The 18,621-nt window shown below is 33.6% G+C and overlaps 1 protein-coding gene across 1 annotated transcript in view; it reads right to left on the bottom strand.

Annotated features, from left to right (window-relative positions):
• Positions 1-910: 910 nt before the first annotated feature.
• The window catches only part of SLC17A6 (solute carrier family 17 member 6), a 41,455-nt gene continuing 23,744 nt past the window's right edge, over positions 911-18,621 (bottom strand). Inside the window, exons 6-12 of the mRNA XM_003830451.6 lie at positions 17,592-17,678; positions 14,746-14,888; positions 10,232-10,381; positions 5,543-5,675; positions 4,325-4,435; positions 3,745-3,872; positions 911-3,008 (exon numbers count right to left, since the gene is read on the bottom strand). Of these exons, the coding sequence (XP_003830499.2) occupies positions 2,673-3,008; positions 3,745-3,872; positions 4,325-4,435; positions 5,543-5,675; positions 10,232-10,381; positions 14,746-14,888; positions 17,592-17,678 (1,088 nt within the window). The 3' untranslated portion in view covers positions 911-2,672. The remainder of the gene's footprint in view (positions 3,009-3,744; positions 3,873-4,324; positions 4,436-5,542; positions 5,676-10,231; positions 10,382-14,745; positions 14,889-17,591; positions 17,679-18,621) is intronic.

Genomic DNA, 18,621 nt, shown 5'->3' with positions numbered 1-18,621 from the left:
TAGTGGTAGAAGCAATAAATGGTCATTTAATTAATTCAAATGGAAACCTTCTTTAAAGAGAAAATAAAAATAAATGCACAGCTAATCATCAAAATTTCTTTCCAATTCCATAACAATCTCTGTGTCCCTTGATCAAGTCTGTTCCTTTCATTGGCCTTCAGTGTTCTCATTCATTCAACAACAGATATCAACTAAATCATCTCCTAAATCCTCTGGGCAGTAAAGTTCTATGAGTCTTATATTTTATAGATTCTATACATAGATTCTATACATATTTACCCCTATTGTCTTTTACATATCTATAAGATAGGGAATCTGAGCTAAATTATTTCCATTCCAGTGACAAAGACATTCTTTTGGCTGCCTTGATAAAGCCTGCTTACTGCTAATTGGTTTGGCTGAAACATTATAATATAATGTCATTATACCATTTTAGCTTGATAAAGCTATCCAAACCTTCTGAATTTCTGTTTCTTCATTTACAAGCTGGGAATAAAAAAGAGCACCTACTTTGGATGGCCACTGTGTAGTTACATGAGATCCATATCAAAAAATGACTAGGACAGTTACCTAGCACAGGGTATGTGTGCAATTAAAATTAGGTGGTAATATTGATGTGACCTGTTTTTAGTTTTTTCCTAAATTCTTCTTTAAACTTAGCAGCAGTTGTGAGAAAACTCATTGAAATCTGGAGTTTGACTCAGAGACCTTTTTATTGATTTAAAATTCTATGGAACCACATTCCACACAATCTAAAGAATGCCGTGTTCTTTCATTAGATCCCCAATGGCTCAAAAGGTTTTGTTGTTCTTGAAGCCTAGATTTGGCTTCATTGGGGCCTCCACCAGCTAAATTCACATTAAAGCTAAATACTAAATAAATCCAAATTAATGTATGATTAATGCACTGCTTTTTTAAAAAGGATAAATAGAGCATTTTATTAACACTTTTTTGCTGCAACAAAATGACAGTCCACATATTTTCATTCAACACAACAAAAGCTGTGATCACATTACATCACTTTGAGGCACAAAGCAAAGGGTATTTTTTTTTCTTAAGGTAAAGAACGATTTGCATTTTTTTAAACGAACTTTATGTTTTATATTTGCAGTAGCAGGGCCTCCAGTCACTAGCACAGTACATTGAACAGATCAAATATCCAGAATAGACAAAATACACCAATAATATTTTGAGTTGAATTGGGAAATGTATTATCATAATTTTAGGACACTATAAAGGGGTCTGATGTTAGCTTTTTTAAAAGAAAAATAAAATCATTCCAACCACCCAAACAGCTACTACAAGCAAAATGAAGGTAATATACATACAGGAAATTTTATGCATTGCACTTATTGCTTGGTACACAAATGTTGCAATTCTTGTTGAGTTATATTAAGAAATGACAAGCAAAATGCCTCTTCCCCACCTAAAATTCTATGACTCTATGAAAGTAGAAATTGCAATTCCCTAACCCAACATTAGGTGTATGCTATTTTTGGTTTCGTGTGAAGATTGTTTATTATGTTTCTGTGTATGGACATGTATAAGATATACAGATATATATAGAGAGAGACCATTTTAATATAATGTATTGTCCTATATATTTAAGACAAATATTTCTTAATAGGACTTTAAATAATAAAATTACCTACTTACAATATCTCTATGAAGTTAATCTTTTCATATTATATATAGCTCTGTGGCACAAGTTTCATATAGTATTTAATTATGAAGGAAGAAGGATATCTAAACCATTTTCTATTTCTTTGTTCTTAATATTGCATTTTAAGGGCTATATCTCCATAATAAATTTCTTATTAGATTCTTTGTGGTGTATATATCTCTTTTTTTTTCTAATGCAAGTTACAACCAGTACAAAGTTGTAATAAAAAATACATTGAAGTTTATTTCTTTTTATATTTTTTGCAAAAAAGTTATGTGATATGCTACATGAAAAGTTTGATTTTATTGAAATGTGAACTGTTTCATACTGTTAGGTAAATGGATGGAAGAACATGAAGCATACCCCTCAACTTACATGTTCTCTTTCACAGAAATAAGTGTTTGTGCCCAAGCATTTCATAGAAAACACTGCAAGATATTCCTTTTGAGGACTAACAAAATATCTCACATTATGCAATTCTAATAGTTATTCAGTACAACTTTGTAGCTGATAGTTCACAATGTATTTCTTTAATTGAGAGATACCCCAACTCCATGATTTTCACTTAATAAATGTCGCCTCTACTTGACGCAGCCAACTTCTGTGTGCTATCTTGCAATACAGTGTAACAAATATATAAGTGCGTTTTGCATGATCAAGTAGCTTTGGCTTCTTAACTTTTGTAGGATGAGATGTTGTGCTTTAGTAAATAGTGATGAGTTTCAGCTCATATGAATCCAATGTGTAACTGCTTGTTTCTACAATTTTGACCAGTCAACCTTTAAGTCACAAATGCAAGAATGGATGACTTGAATGGAAATGATGGAACTTCACAATTTTACAGATTGCACTTGATGGTAACCTCATGGGTTTGTTTTGTTTTCATTTTTACAGCAAGACTTGCCTGGTTGATACGCTTGCAAGTTTACATCATGTGTTTTTAAAATTTTTGTGCAATCACAATGAATTTAATCACAAACACTAAAAATAAATCCAGTAATTAGTTTTGTTATGAATAATCAACTCGGTCCTTATAGCTATGTGAGTCTTGTACTTCTCCTTGTACAAATTCCTCTTTCTTTTCCCAACCACTAGGCCAACCTCCATTGGCCTGTGTTGTGGCACCATAAGACTTGGTGGTACCATAATTTATATAATTTTGAGTAATGTCCCCTGTTTCTTCATCGAGTTCATCTTCATGAATAAATCCACATTTTTCTTCACTTGTTTCCTCCGGGTCTGCCCAGGCTTGTTTCTCTCCTGAGGCAAATATTGCATAAAATATAACTCCACCATAGTGGACTAGGGCAGCGATCAGGAAGACATACTGCCACTCTTCACGTGACTGCAGTGACAAAAAGCAGCACTGTGAGAACTGACTCCCCATGATTTAAACGCCTAACATCTTCTCTGAATGCACCACCACTGAGTTTTCATAAAACACTATATTTGGGAAAAATCCATGTCCTGATTATGTAAAGCAAACACTCTATATAACACTTCTGTAATACTATTACTTTTATTATTTAATGTTTTAAATCTAAAAGTTTAGAAATAAAATTCCAAATATATCTATGGCCTGCTGATTTTTAAAATATTCATAATCTCTTTTCTTTTCCATTGATTTACTTATCTTTTTATTCCATTTCCTTTGTTTCTTTACTTGTAGTAAACCAGAATTTTAAAGCTCTGCATACACATATAAGTACAAATAGCTGATGATAATATTTTTCCTTGGACAACTGCAGAGGAGTCTGAATTGAGGTTTACAAACAAAGCTCAGAAGACATCTGCTTGAGTATTTTAATAAGCTAGAGACAAAAGGGGTTTTTATCACATCAGGGGTATTAGAATTATTAAAAAGGGTTGAGAAACATATTGCTTATTGGTTAGGGAAATGGACTTTCTTGGAATTCTTAAAAAGATACTGTATTCTGAGCCTCATTTATATTTCCCACTCAGAGATGTGGTGACTGGACAAGAAAGAAAATGCTAAGGATAATATTTTAACTATTTTCCAAAAAGATTATCATTTTGAGAAACTGTCTTCTATGACTAAACATCTGTTTTGACCATCTTACCTTATTCTTTGTCATTGCACCAACAATGATAGGACAAACCATTCCTGACAATGTGCCAACACCATTCGAAATGCCCATTAAGATACTGGCATATCTTGGAGCGATATCCAAGTGGTTAACATTGAAACCTGAAATACACACATAAGTTTTGACTCAGGGCATCCTAAACGTCTTAGAAGTAAATACCTATAGAACCACACATCACAACTCCTTAAAATATACTGGGTACAGAACACGTGCTTAATTACTTTGTGATAATTTCTCTCTGGGATATAATGAGAATAGAATGAGGTATGAATTCTTATCTAATACTTAATATGTGATGTTCACTCCACAGAGAAGAGGTAATGTTTTCTTAACAACAACAACAAAAGGCAGTCCAGGAGGAAATTGAGTATTAACAAATCTAAATGTTTTCTCAATATTTTATTTTTTTCATTTTCTAGTGGAAATATTTGACTATTATTCAACATATAAAAGATATATATGAAGATATCTATAAAAAGATATATGTATGTGTCTTCTATCAGCAGTCAAAATCAGAATGTCCCAAGTACAAAGAAAAAAAATTATATCTTACCAGATATAGCAAATCCACTGAATCCCACTGCAAGTACCAAGAATGAGATTGCTACCCCTCTAGTATGAGAATAGCCAACAACCAGGAGCAGTGTGGCTTCCATGCCAAAACCTTCAGAAGCAAACACATAGAAATTCTTCAGAAATTTTTGAAATTTTACCAATGAGCCAAAACTGCTAAAAATGTTCCAACTTATTGACCTAGAAATTCCACTTCAGAGAGTCTATCTTCAAAACTAATAATAATAATAATAATAATAATAATAATAATAATAATTTATCCTAGAGATTCATGAAGCTTTCCTTGTGTTTAATAAAAACATCCAGGCCAGATGCGGTGGCTCATGCCTGTAATCCCAGAACTTTGAGAGGCCGAGGCGGGCGGATCACCCTAGGTCAGGAGTTCGAGGCCAGTCTGACCAACATGGAGAAACCCAGTCTCTACTAAAAATACAAAATTAGCTGGGCGTGGTGGCACATGCCTGTAAACCCAGCTACTTGGGAGGCTGAGGCAAGAGAATCGCTTGAACCCGGGAGGCGGGGGTTGTGGTGAGCCGAGATCATGCCATCGCACTCCTGCCTGGGCAACAAGAGCAAAACTCCATCTCAAAAACACAAAAACAAACAAAGAAAAACATCCAAAACAACCTAAAGTTTCAATGATTGGAAGAGGTGAGTTAGTTACAATAAATACAAATGGCATTATTATTTATTTATTTTTATTTTTATTTTTTGAGACGGAGTTTCACTCTTTTCACCCAGGCTGGAGTGCAATGGTGTGATCTCGGCTCACTGCAACCTCTGCCTCCAAGGTTCAAGCAATTCTCCTGCCTCAGCCTCCCAAGCAGCTGGACTTACAGCCACTCACCACCATGCCCAGCTAATTTTTTGTGTTTTTAGTCGAGATGGGGTTTCACTATATTGGCCAGGCTGGTCTTGAACTCCTGACCTCGTGATCCACCCACCTTGGCCTCCCAAAGTGCTGGAATTACAGGCATGAGCCACCGTGCCTGGCCACAAATGGCATTATTAAGCAGTTACATAAAACTAGGAGTTATGAAAACTTTGATGTAATATGAGGAAGTTATTTTAAGTGAATAATGAAGGCACAAATGTAACTGCATCTAAGTAATTTGATATGTGTAGAAAAAGTTATTCTCTCATGTAGGTTAAACTGATTGAACTAAAAACATGTCCTTAGTGCCACTTATGTACTTACCACCACAATTCATGATCTTTCTCACTGTCGTAGTTGAAAGAATCTGCTTGCTTCTTAGAAAATCTGCAATTTGTCCCCCAATAGGCACAATAATTGTCATTACTAAGTGTGGCACAGCAGATAGCATACCAACCTGATGAAAAACAAGAAGGGAGAGAAATAGACATAACCATAAATAATATGGGCAATTTAATGGCCTTTGTTTCTGAATCTGTCATCACATCTTTATGGACAAAGGAAGGAAAAATACTCTTTCCAAATGATCACTTACTCATTCCTAGAAAAAGTAATGCCTTCCACAGAATAAATTAGAAAAGCTAAATTTACTTGGATTCCTTTAGAAGGTAATTTTTTTTTTTGCCATGTAATGCATCAGTAAATTTTGAGTATGAATCAACTCTTCTGATATTGTTAAATGTGTTTGCACAAATACAACCTTAGTGAAAGAGAGGAAAAGTGGTGAGAGAGAGAGAGAGGAAAAATACATTTGTCACATCCTGAAGAAGCTGTATTTTAAATTCATGTTTAATTCATATGGGAAAAATGCATATTTGCACTTTAAATATATATATCATGAGTTTTATAGCACAGACATAATTTCTATAGAGTAAGATCCCAGGTAATGCAGATAATTTCTTCAATTTTAAGTATTTTCTGTGTCAAATATCAATACTTGATCACATTTTTGTATGGTGGCATATAGTTTCTGAATTAATTTCATGCTAAATAGCCTAATTTAAAACTTTACGCACCAAGATCAGTTAAACACATATTTTTACCATTACTTACACACAAAGCACTGTGTTCTAAGCATTATGGGGACAGTAAGTATACATAAAATGCATTTGAATTATGTATTACCACATATGTGGACTTAATAAACTTTGAATGTAAACACTTAAGGAAGTTTTTTTACCAAGTATACTTTGAAGAACAATTGTTGGCAGATGGCATTCATAATTTGTGTTTAAGTATGTCTTTCCAATTAGATTATCGAAGGTTTGAGACAAAGATTCCAATTTATTTTACACTGGTGTATAGTAAGGTATCACAATCATGGATTTGAGTTGTAATAATTAATTGAGACAGTAAATGATTCCACAGTAGGTTAACTGTTCAGGCTATATAATGATCTCTTCCATCCCAGATGGATGATTTTAATAGTGTTCTTATTAAATAAAAAAAATTTAGAGTCAGAAGACTTAAGTGATTGTGAGAGCCAAGTTTTGAATCAGTTCTACGTGAGTTGAAAGACTGGGCCTTTATTCTTAGCACCACTGCCATGAGAAGGAAAAAATCAAATAAAATCAGACAATATATATTAATGTGCTGAGTCTAGTACAAAACTTGGTATGTAGCAGGGGCTCAACAGGTACCTAAATAAAGATGTCAGGTAAACTGACATTAGAAAAAAAAAATCATTATCACTTTTGAGACTAGCATCCTGAGAAAAGTACAGGGCTTTTTATTCTTAATATGGAGTAAATATATTTCAAGCAGTCAATGTGTAGAAAGAAACCTTTGAATAACAACAAAAACATTCTGAAAGACACTATGTTAGGATTTGTATAGAATTACATGGCATATTTTTGGCATTTATAAAGGCAGGCTAAAAGTTTGGGAGTAACCACATTGCCTAAGTCCACACAAACGACTTGCATTTTGACCCAGTATTTAATACATCTGAAAAGTTTTTTAATTGAAAATCCTCTGTTATTTACTATCTATTTGAACAATCATTTTGACTACTTTGGATAAGAAAGGAACAAAGCTATGGTTATTTTTTCACACTTTCAGCAAAGGGTGTGCAAAGCACTATGGAAAATGCAAGGTGCTAACAATCTACCGGGTTAATGAGACAAGTTTTAGACTATTTTAGCATACTGATTTAACATTTAAGGGTATTGACTCTCCTATTTTCTTAAACAATATGTGGATATACTCTGTATTTGACCTCAAAAGAGCCAAAGAGGTTTCAAAAGTTTTTGAGCTATTCAGTGGTCTTCTTGGCTTTTGGGGACTTATCATGAGTAATCACTTGACACATCATCAAAATGATCAAAACCTTCCTAAAGATCATTCATGTCAATTACATACAAGTTTGCTTATTATTTTAAGGTTTTGCAAGGCTAGGATAAATGTTTTTGAGCTTATAATTGATCTATTCTTCATAGAAACTCCAGGTAATTAGATTTTTGCCTCATCCTTCTTTTAGATTTTCTGGGTCATAGTCTAGATCGTATGTCTTCCTATCTGATCCATGTCTTGTTCAGAAATAGCAGCAAAGCACAACCAGCCAACACTGTTCTTCTCCTCCCCTAAATAGGAAGCTCAAAAGGAATGGATGTCTATTCTCATTTGGCTTGCCCTTATAATCTGACCTTTCAAATTGCTGGTTAATCCTAGCACTGACCTGCTGATATGCCATTTTCAAGGGCCTGAATATGTTACATATAAGCATAGGCTGATATAATATATTAAATTATATATATATGTGTATGTGTATATATATATATATACTTGTTTTAAAAAATGAAAAAAGTATTTACCTGATATATATTGTATTAGCCTATGCCAATATATAATGATATATATGTATATCTCAGTTAACTAATACAATTAACATATAGTTAACTGATATAAAATCTATGTTACAATTTTATTTATATATACGGTGCTGTCTGAACTAAGTCAGTATACTTAGAATGAAGGTTAAGCCACTGCACTCATATTTTTTTCTGTAGGATACCCAATTTAACTAAAGTTGCAGAGAATGACCCTCCATGTAAATATTTTACTTACTTCACCTAAATTTGGCTGCACTTCTTAAATAATATCATTATCATTTAATGGTATTAAGTTAATACCATTATTTAGAGATAAGAAAATTGAAGCTGATAATTATTCAAAACGCTGCCCAAGATTATATACCAATACTTTGTTGTAGAACTTAGATTTGAAGCCATGTCAGTCTAGACCCAAAGCAAATTCCCTATGTTCTCCATCATCTCCTATACAATTTTTTCAGCTAAGTCAGAATTTTTTAAACTAATTAGTATCTGAAGACCAATCTGTGTGTGTGAATTTATCCACAATTTTATTTAAAAATATAACTAATGAATGAAATAAATCAACCCATCTGCTGGTTGATTTATAATTACTTTTTGCAAAATACCATTGCTTTTACTCAAGCATTCTCAATTAATTGGAGCTAGAGGACCAAAATGACCACACAGTTTCATTAACATCAGTTGGCTTCCTCACTCTCCCCCCGAGAACTGGCTTTATTAATAGCCTGTCAGTATCATATTTGTCCTAGATTATGAAAATGGACTCACACCTCCAGCAGCCTTTGTTGAGAAGTATAACACCTCTCAGAGTTCCCAAAGGCTACCCTGGAATGTTTGATCAGCTCTAGAGAGAAGACCTCTGTCTAAAGCAGCCATTCTTCTCGGGGATGGAGGAAACAGTTTCCTTAGAAACAGGAATTACAAAAGAGCTCTTAGAATAGCTACTCCTAAACTGAGGTTTTCTTCAGTCCCAGGTCTCAGATAGTCTTTCAAGTAGAGATAGAATATGAATAGCGAGCCCAGCTGGACTTATGTAATGACATGAAGAGAGATAGCAAGACCATTGCCAGCACAGACAATGTATTCAGGACTTAGCAAAGGGCTTGGCACAGAGATGGCATTGAGCAGACACTCACTAAATACTTGAATGGATATATGATTTACCTGAATTTGAATGGCATAGTAAAGATAATTAAACAGAAATCAAAGAATCTTTGTCTAAACTTGATTTTGTCATGCATTACTAGCGTGGCTTTAAGCAATTTAAATGCTTTCTCTAGTTTCTGTTTCCCCATCATTTCAATAGAAATGACGATTGTTGTTCAACAGGTCAAACAACAAAGGTTGTTCATGAATATGAGAGTAGTTTCTAAATTTCGAGTTCCTATATAAATATAGAGTAGTATTTTTGTGTTCATTTTATCCTCATAGAAAATCTCAAAATGATTATATTCCCATAGCTCTGAACAAATGTCTGTGGAAGTTAGCATGCTGTATTCTAATTGGTAACTTACTTTCACGTTTACACCACCAAGCTGTGAGCATTTTGAGGACAGAAACCATGTTTTTATTTCTGCATCTCACATAAAGTTCTGCACATTGTGTTCAACAAATACTTGTTAAATTAATAGATTGGATGGACAAAATGTAAGAGTGTTTTCAGATTTTCTTTTTACAATCCTCATATCTTGTAGCTGGACAAGAGTTCTAAGAGCATTGAAGAATAATTAGATTGGAAATTTGTAAGTAGAATTCTATTTGAATGGAATACTTTTTTGTTTGTTACATTGTCTGTGAGCTGAGACTTAAAGGGAGTTATGTTTATTTACAGGGAAAAGATTACACCGCTGCTCGCTCTAACTGGGCTCTAAGTTCCATGAAGGCAGAAACTAGGTTTGTTTTGCCTGTATTCTCAGTACCAGAGAGCAATTCTAGCAGACAACAGAATACAGTAGACAATGAAACATTTTACTTTGCTTCTATTTCCTAGCAGTTATTTGTTTAATGAATAAATGAATAATCTCTGAAAATTAGAAGATAAAAATTTTTGCAAATGAATTTAGTGTTCACTTAAATACACAGGTAATCCACAATTTATATAAGAATACATTTTACATACCTTGCTAATTTCAAATCCAAAGACTTCCTCAAAATATGCTGGCTGACTAATAAGCAATAAATAAAAAGTCCAGCTTCTGCAGAAGTTTGCAACAATTATTGCATAGACCGGCATGGATGTAAAAAACTTCCTCCATGGAGTCTTGAATTTCTGAAATTCCAAAAAGAGAGACATTATGACCATTGTAAATATTTTCAAACTTAAGTGGGAATAATAGGTGCTTTGCACTTTCAGGATGTATATGACAGGTCATAAGTAGGAAGTAGGAAGATGTAGTGAAGCATTAATTATAACCACCCAGTTAACCTTAGCTACATAAATAATCATTGGAAGAGAAAAAAATAAGATCTCAATCACTGCAACTTATTAGATTGTTCCAGCTTTAGGAATATGCAGGATTACATAATTATAGAAAATTGATTCCAAAAGCATAGGTCCTAGTTTCTTAAGGTTTTTTTTTCCATTTGTTTTATTTTTTTAATGGTGATAGACCATATCTCAGCAAAAACTCACTGCCACATCAGTGAGCTTGTGATATCCAAAACATTTCATTTAAAACGTTGAAAATCCAATGTATTCATGAAAAGAAAGATACAAAAACTTAAGAGTACAGTATTCTAGACCCTACCTGAAATCAATTATTCGACTACCAATCAATCTAAGTCAATTATTCTACTATCAATCAATCATAAATTCTCTTGATAGCTAGTAGCTATAACTATAAATTCTGTGACACTGGAGTTCAAGGTTCTATAAAACTCAGAACAGCTGGGTGAAAGCATTTGTCTACCCCCAGCGTACCTTTGGCACATAATTAGTTACTTAAAATATTCAAAGCATTCAACATTAACAACCTAAATATGCTCAGCTTTGCATATGACCCCTTTAAAAAATTAAACCTAATTGTACTTAAAGTTTCAGTGTATGCCAAAATGTAAGCAAGTACATATTCTCCCCCAAGACTAATATTTTTAGCCATTAAAATATCTCTCATATTCCCTAATTATTTCTCAATTACTTTATTCTGAACACCAAAATACTGTTTGGTGAGGAAACAGTAGCCTAAAATAACTTTGTTAAAAGCTAACTTGGGATCCTTTACCTAACTAAATTACTGAAAGAGGAAGCAAACACCTTTCACGTGGATTTAACAATTATTCCTGAATGGAAAACCTCATAATTGCTAGTATTGGTTGTGGCTGTAATTAAGCCCTTTAAAGATCACTTTAAATGCAACACAGTAGAAAGTTATGATGTGGTGATCATAAATATATGCAAGACAAAAAAGAAACAAACAAAAACAAAAATCTGTCCTAATACTATGTAATGAATTCTGTGGCTTTGGATAAAAAATTTTAGTGGCAGTGTCATAAATGGGTTCCAAAAGTACAGTTTTTAAAAAGAAATCAATATGTTCTGGGAAAATAATTCCAGATGAGTACACTTATTTCAAAGATAATAAAAATGTCAGAAGACAGAAATGTCTGCATTATAGTATTATGTTAGCATAAGAAATGACTCCAGAATACTATTAAAAGTAAAAGAACTTTTCCCTGTTGGGCAAAGATCCTTTCATTCATACCAGGATCATCTTTCCTAAGAACTTTATTCTTTACATGGTAAAGCACTTCATCAAAAGCAATAGAAAAATATCTCACCTTATACCTTAAAAAATTGTTGGCGGATTAAAGGGAAGATTGTGGTATTCTGATAATGTTCTATTTATTGAACTCCCTGTTTATGTTTAGTTTATAAAAATTAAGCAAGCTGATTGTTTACTATTAGTGTTTTTTTCTGTACATATGCTATATTTAAATATATTTTTAAAGAAAAACAGATTTAAAAGACTTTGCAATAAGTTGCAATGTGTGATTCTTGATCAAATTCAGATTCAAAACAAATAGCTAAAAATAAATTTGAATATAGGTTAGATATTAGAATATAGATGGTATTAGAAATTTGAATATGATGTAGGAGTTAAATGATGATACAGAATTGTCTTTAATTATGTTAAGTGTGATAGTAGTACTGAGATAGTGAGGGAGAATATCATTTTTCTAGATATACATATGAAGTATTTATGGATAAAGTATTTTGATGTTTTATTTACTTTGAAATAGTTCATCAAAACAAAAGTGAAATAAATATGACAAGACGATAATTGTTACACCTATGTGACGAGTATATGATATTCCTGTCAGTACTCTTTCTCCTTTGCTGTATATTAAATTCACTCACAATAAAAAAAGTTCAAATTAACTAAAATGCAAGTTCTATTCCCACACAATCTCATTTTAAAATTTACTTTGAAGCTACAGGAACATATGAAACATCAGTAAGAAGTAAAATATTGTCTTTAGAAAAGCAGTGAGGTATAGGAAGTGGGGAGCTGAAGATTATGCTGTTTTTTCATTCTCCTGCTGTTCTTTCTGGGGTCATTTGTAGGAATTAGTTTTTACTTAGGCAGAATTTCTGATTATTTTTAAAATTTATTTCTAATCTAGACATATGACCTCTCAAGAACTGGCAAATAAAAGAACATAATGAATTAATAGGATATAGGCTGATCACATTAATTTGGGGCTAGAAATCGAGGCTAAACTCAGAACTTCTGCTCAAAATAACAGCAGCTAGTGGGCACCAGTGCATACTACCAATCTTCCACCCACTCCCATATCACCTCTTGCTTCTGAGTAGCCACCATAAGAAATTATTAGTCTATTTATAGAAGGAAACACAAAGAGGAAAGTTCTAATGCCAAGCTAACTCATGGAACAACTACACAGTAAAGATTTGTTTAAACCATTGAAGTTTAACTTCTGAATTATATATGATATGGGATTTTTCTTATTCATTAAGGGCCAATTTGGCTCAACAATAATGGGTGATAGACTTTTTTTTTTTTTTAACCTATGATGAGATGTCAAAGACAGGCATTCTCTAACAAATGAAGTAGAGAATCTGAGCTAGAATCAAACACACCTAGACTAGGGAGCAGGAGGTGTTTGTTTTAAAAGAACAAATGCATAATATGTAAGGGGCATTGATTCTTCAACTAGTGTATGACACCTTTCGGCTCTTAGCATAAGGAAACTATCATTGATCAGATCGCCTAATGCCTCAATATGTCTAAATACACTAATTTTACTAAACAGTATTTTCCTTTTTTTTTTTTTTTTTTTTGAGACGGAGTCTTGTTTGTCGCCCAGGCTGGAGTGCAGTGGAGTGATTTCAGCTCACTGCAACCTCCACCTCCCTGGTTCAAGCAATTCCTCTGTCTTAGCCTTCCGAGTGGCTGGGATTACAGGCTCACACCACCAGGCCCGGGTAATATTTTTGTATTTTTAGTAGAGACGGGGTTTCCCATGTTGGCCAGACTGGTCTCAAACTCCTGACCTCAGGCAATCCACCCGCCTCGGCCTCCCAAAGTGCTGGGATTACAGGCGTGAGCCACCGTGCCCAGCCATGGCGCCCAGCCACCTTTTTAAAATATAACATCAGGTGGCTTTTGTATTCATTACTATGTACAATGTATCAGTGTTACATGGAATGAAACATTTGCATTATTGAAATAGAACTACGTTTTCTCTCTTTTTTAGGTAAATCAGAAGAAATCAAATCATCAGAAAAAAGGGCTTCACAACATTGTCTTTATAATGCTTGATATTCATAGTAATAATCCTGAAAGATAATGATATTTTATCAATAAAATAATTAAATTATGTTATAATTCTTTTGTATCAGCTGTCTATTATTGGCATTCTAATGCTTCAGTATCTCCTAAACTACATATGACATAAATACACATGTATTAAACTTACATTTAGAATATAGTAGTCCTCCCTTAACCGCGGTTTCACTTTCTGAGGTTTCAGTTACTAGTTGTACAGTACAATAAGATATTTTACGGGGTGGGGGGGGGCACATTCACTTAAGTTTCCTTACAGTATATTGTTATAATTCTATTTTAGCATTAGTCACTGTGGTCAATCACTTACTATACCCAATTTATACATTAAATTTTATCATAGGTATGTATGTATAGGAAAAACATTATATGTAGGGTTCGGTACTAGTCACAGTTTTAAGCAACCCGGGGGGTCTTGGAAGAGATCTGTTCAGGATGCGAGGGGACTACTGTATTCAACAAACCAAAAATTGCCTTTTTCATGGCTGATTTGGATTTTTTAACGTAAAATGAACAACTATTTATTGTATTTGTTTAAATATAGACCATACTGAACTGTTTAAAAATATTGTTTAGGTTTGCAGTCATAGTTATCACCCAGTGTACATTTTTAAATGCTTAAGAAAGGATAAAGGAAAAAAATAAATGACAGATGGAGGAAATAGCTATTATTCCTAAGTCAGAGAATATGGATGGACCAAAATAAAAGACGTTATGATTGATACCAGATTAGTTTTGCTGAGGAAGAACTTGTAAGATAGTTTGGTTGGTCAATGGGGGCGAGATGGGAATAAGGTAGGAATATACACCATAATAAATTTCTTACTTCCATTGCACCTAAAAGATTTGCACTCTCTCCAATGCTTTCTTCTATGTACCTACGTTCTTCATCTGTAATAGTAGGATGCTTTGCAGGACTTTCATAAGACACCAAAAGCCAAAACATGTACCAGACCATTCCAAAGCTTCCTGCAAGCAACAGTTCAGAAGGAGAAAGTCACTTCCATTTAACAGTGATGTGCTGGAATAAAACTGCAATCATCTCAAGACAAACATATTCTATTAGAAAGAAGAATTCAAGCTTATGTTTCTCCAACTGACGTTAGCTATCTTTTCTTCTCTTTTGCCATTAAGCTTCAAACTTCTTAAAGGCCAGTCCTGTGGTTTTATCTCCTTGTCTCTATGAAATAGCACTGATATACAATAAGCCATAAATAATTATTAGAATGGTGTAGTTTGGAAGGTATTCATTCATCCGACAATACTTAGCAGTTAGCATTCTAGGCACTCTGGTTAAGTGAGAGAAATATAATGAAGAAAACAAAATTCCTGTCCTCAAAGAATTATTCTGGGGGCGAATTCTTTTCTTTATTGCCTGCCTAGAATATATAAAAGTGGTTGCATTTCCAGAGAAAAGAATTGCTCTTTTCCCTCTCCTGTTAGCACTTCCAGATCTGGCAAACAGACAATTAAATAAAACCTAGAATATTTTAGCATGAGTGGCTACATTACATAAAAAGTGGGCCTCTGTACTTCATGTGGTAATGACACTTTACGTGACTGTATACCATATTATTTTCAGCACATAGTATTGCCTATTGATCCTTCTTTGGGCAGACAAAAGTTATAAATTCCAAGGCTCTAAACTGTAAATCCTTTTTCATCTTCTTCTTTATTTAATACTCTTACCATTAAAACATGTCCTTTTTGTGTGATATAAATCTGTAAGCATTAATAATAGCAAGAATCTCAAGTGATTTATTCTAATTTCCCAGCAGTTGGCCATTTCATTTTTCCCTCACACTGTTCTGTTTGTCCCTTGGGTAACAATCTAAATGCTCCTGATCCCTACAACACTTTTTCTTTGGCCTATTCAATCTCCAAGAAGGGTTTCCTAACACCATACATAGCTTCTGATAAGCTGTGTTCCTTTTAACTACTGAACATGGCAGTAAACATGATTTAGGTTCAGATAGTGCTTAAAAATTCAGAATAATATAGTGTTTACAGAATATAGCTCCCAGATTCAAATCCTGACTGTGTCATTCATTTGCTATATGATCCAATCAGTAACTGAATCTCTCTAAATGTCCACTATAAAATGAGATAATAATTCATTTTTATGGGAATATAGAAAAGTTAAAGGAGGTAATATATAAATCAAGAAGTAGAGTGGATGGCACAAAATAAGCTTTCAAAAAATGAGAGATATTGTAATTTTATAATAATTATCATTACCACTAACAGAATTCACCTAAAGTGCCAGATATGCTGCTAATTACTTTATATGTATTATCTTTTTTAACTTACCCCACTATACTGATCTTATCTCTTTAATCTTTAAAACGCGAAAACTGAATGTGTGACTCCAGACCAAATTATTGTTACACACAGCAAGTAAGAAAGTACTATGATATGGTATTTTCAGATTATCTGTTTACTTTTTGTATCATTCAATGATAAATATCAAATGAGATATAACTTGAAATAATGATATTGGTTGTTTATGAGTGCCTTGTTTAAATTTGTATTCTTACTTTAAGGTCACATATCTTCAATTAAGTAATGGACAAAGACACAAAACATAGTATTTAATTGGATAGCCATACCAACTTGTACAATACATCCTATAAAACAAGTGCTTTTAAACTTGTTGAATTATGCACTCCTTTGAAAATGTAATGAAGAGTATAAATTAAAATCTGATTTTTAAAAAATCTCCCTAAGAAAAAAAAAAATGTTCACGAATACCTATATGACTTGCAATTTAGGGCATTCATGGATCCAAAAACCCATCCATGGCTTTTGAACCACAAAAAGAGTCCCTATGATAAGTGACATTTAATAACCTTCTACAAGCATAATAATTTGTTCTGATGAGAACATTTCAAAATGGGAATGAATTAGGGCAAATTTAGAAGCAGCCAGATACTGTTCTACCACATGACTTCATTAATATTTCAGATTCTCATGGCAATGTCCAAAGATGATATTAATCAGTGACAATATCAGTTGGGATCCAGCTTTCCTTTATTTTTCCTTTCCTCATCATTAAAAAGTGCCTCTTAGAAAGAAAGACTGTAGGGATATTTTGAAATAGTTACAAAGTGAATATCAAGAGTGTTTTAGACTTAGGATTACATATTTTATTTCAATGTGGAGGCTTAATTGCCTTTAATTCTGGAGGACTGAGATATGCTGCTACAGCAGCTAACTGCTGATATTTCATTAAGGAATTGAATAGTCACTTTAGCACCACCACCCCCTTTCAGCTTTCCACCCCCATTCAATCTTGAAGAGGCAGAATTAGGAAAATGACCAAAAGGCAATAGCAAAGGGAGGTGACTGCTGCCTAACTCTTTCCTCTTCATCAGCTTTTAATCAAGAGCTAATTTAATATTTTTTCATAATGAAGGACATAGATTTACTAAATGACAAAGTTCCTGTCAGCAATGTGGTTGCTTTTTAAAACAAGAAATAGCAATCTAAGAAAAATAACAGAGATGAAATATTTTCCTAATCCTCTCAGAATACAATCGAAGGATTCTTAAGAGAAGAAAATAAGTAAGTAAACATATAAATGTATTTAGTGATTGATCTCATTGTCTGCAACCATTTTCTTTTAGCCTATGCACATTTCCTTTAACTCTATTGCATAGAAATATAACATACCGTAGACATAAAACACTGAAGACCAGCCAGTGTACTGCACAAGAATGCCAGCTAAAGGCATTGCAATCACAGCACCGGCATAGGAACCTAAAGTGTAAGGAAGAATGGGAGAAAGGTGAGTGAAATCAGTAGAAATTATTGATATCATCTCACATTCCTTTGTTGATTCACACAGACTCTGGAACACTCAGGTACATGGGCCTCACACCCATGCACATACCCTCCATCACCAAACACATATATGTCTACATACGTACACAGGAACACGGGATTACACAAGTGGATAACACCTACCTCCTACCCAAGACACAACAGAGATTTAAAAATAATAATGGAGACATGCTGCCTGGCATGCTGATTGGCATGTGTCCTGCATGTCTGTGTGCTGGACTTGGGACAGAGTATGGCAATACTAACCAGACACCTAAAATCTATTCTTGCCACCTCAAGCATGTATCTCCTTGTAGCAAATTCGTGCAGCTTCAGGTTTGTGTAGCTTTTACTGACTTCATTTTAATTGTTTTTCTCTGCCAGCGGTCTCTTTGTTAGTATCCATGATTGAAGGCATATTGCTTCAGTTCTCAAAGCATGGCCAGAAGATGTCATCAAGGTAAGTTATCACGTTTTTCCCCTATGGCAAATTTGTTTTCTTTGCTGTCCCATAAAATAGTTTAAAACATACTGACAATTCTCATGATAATAGGTAGCATTCATTAGCTTTTCTAGTGAATATCACCTAATTTATAACTCTTTGAATTTTACATAGTGGGTTATTAAAGGCAATTGCAAAAAAAAAAAAAAAGGTCTTAGACATCTAGACAGAAATGGCAATATTTATGCCCTGTGATTTAGACCCAAATGCATGTAAATTCAAATGCTACAGGCAATAATACTGTTAACCTTATGGCTTAAGTATACAGCAAAATCACAGCAGCCTTAATTTCCTATTACTAGCATTATTTACAGCAGTTCTAATATCTGATTTGGAAAGGGAATTGCTCTCTTGCCTTACTGCTCTGGTAGAAAGAGT

This window comes from Pan paniscus, chromosome 9 (assembly GCF_029289425.2).
Source record: "Pan paniscus chromosome 9, NHGRI_mPanPan1-v2.0_pri, whole genome shotgun sequence".
NCBI classification, from domain to species: Eukaryota; Metazoa; Chordata; class Mammalia; order Primates; family Hominidae; genus Pan; species Pan paniscus.
The sequence above is the reverse complement of the archived record's forward strand: the minus strand, read 5'-3'. Positions and strand labels throughout refer to the sequence as shown.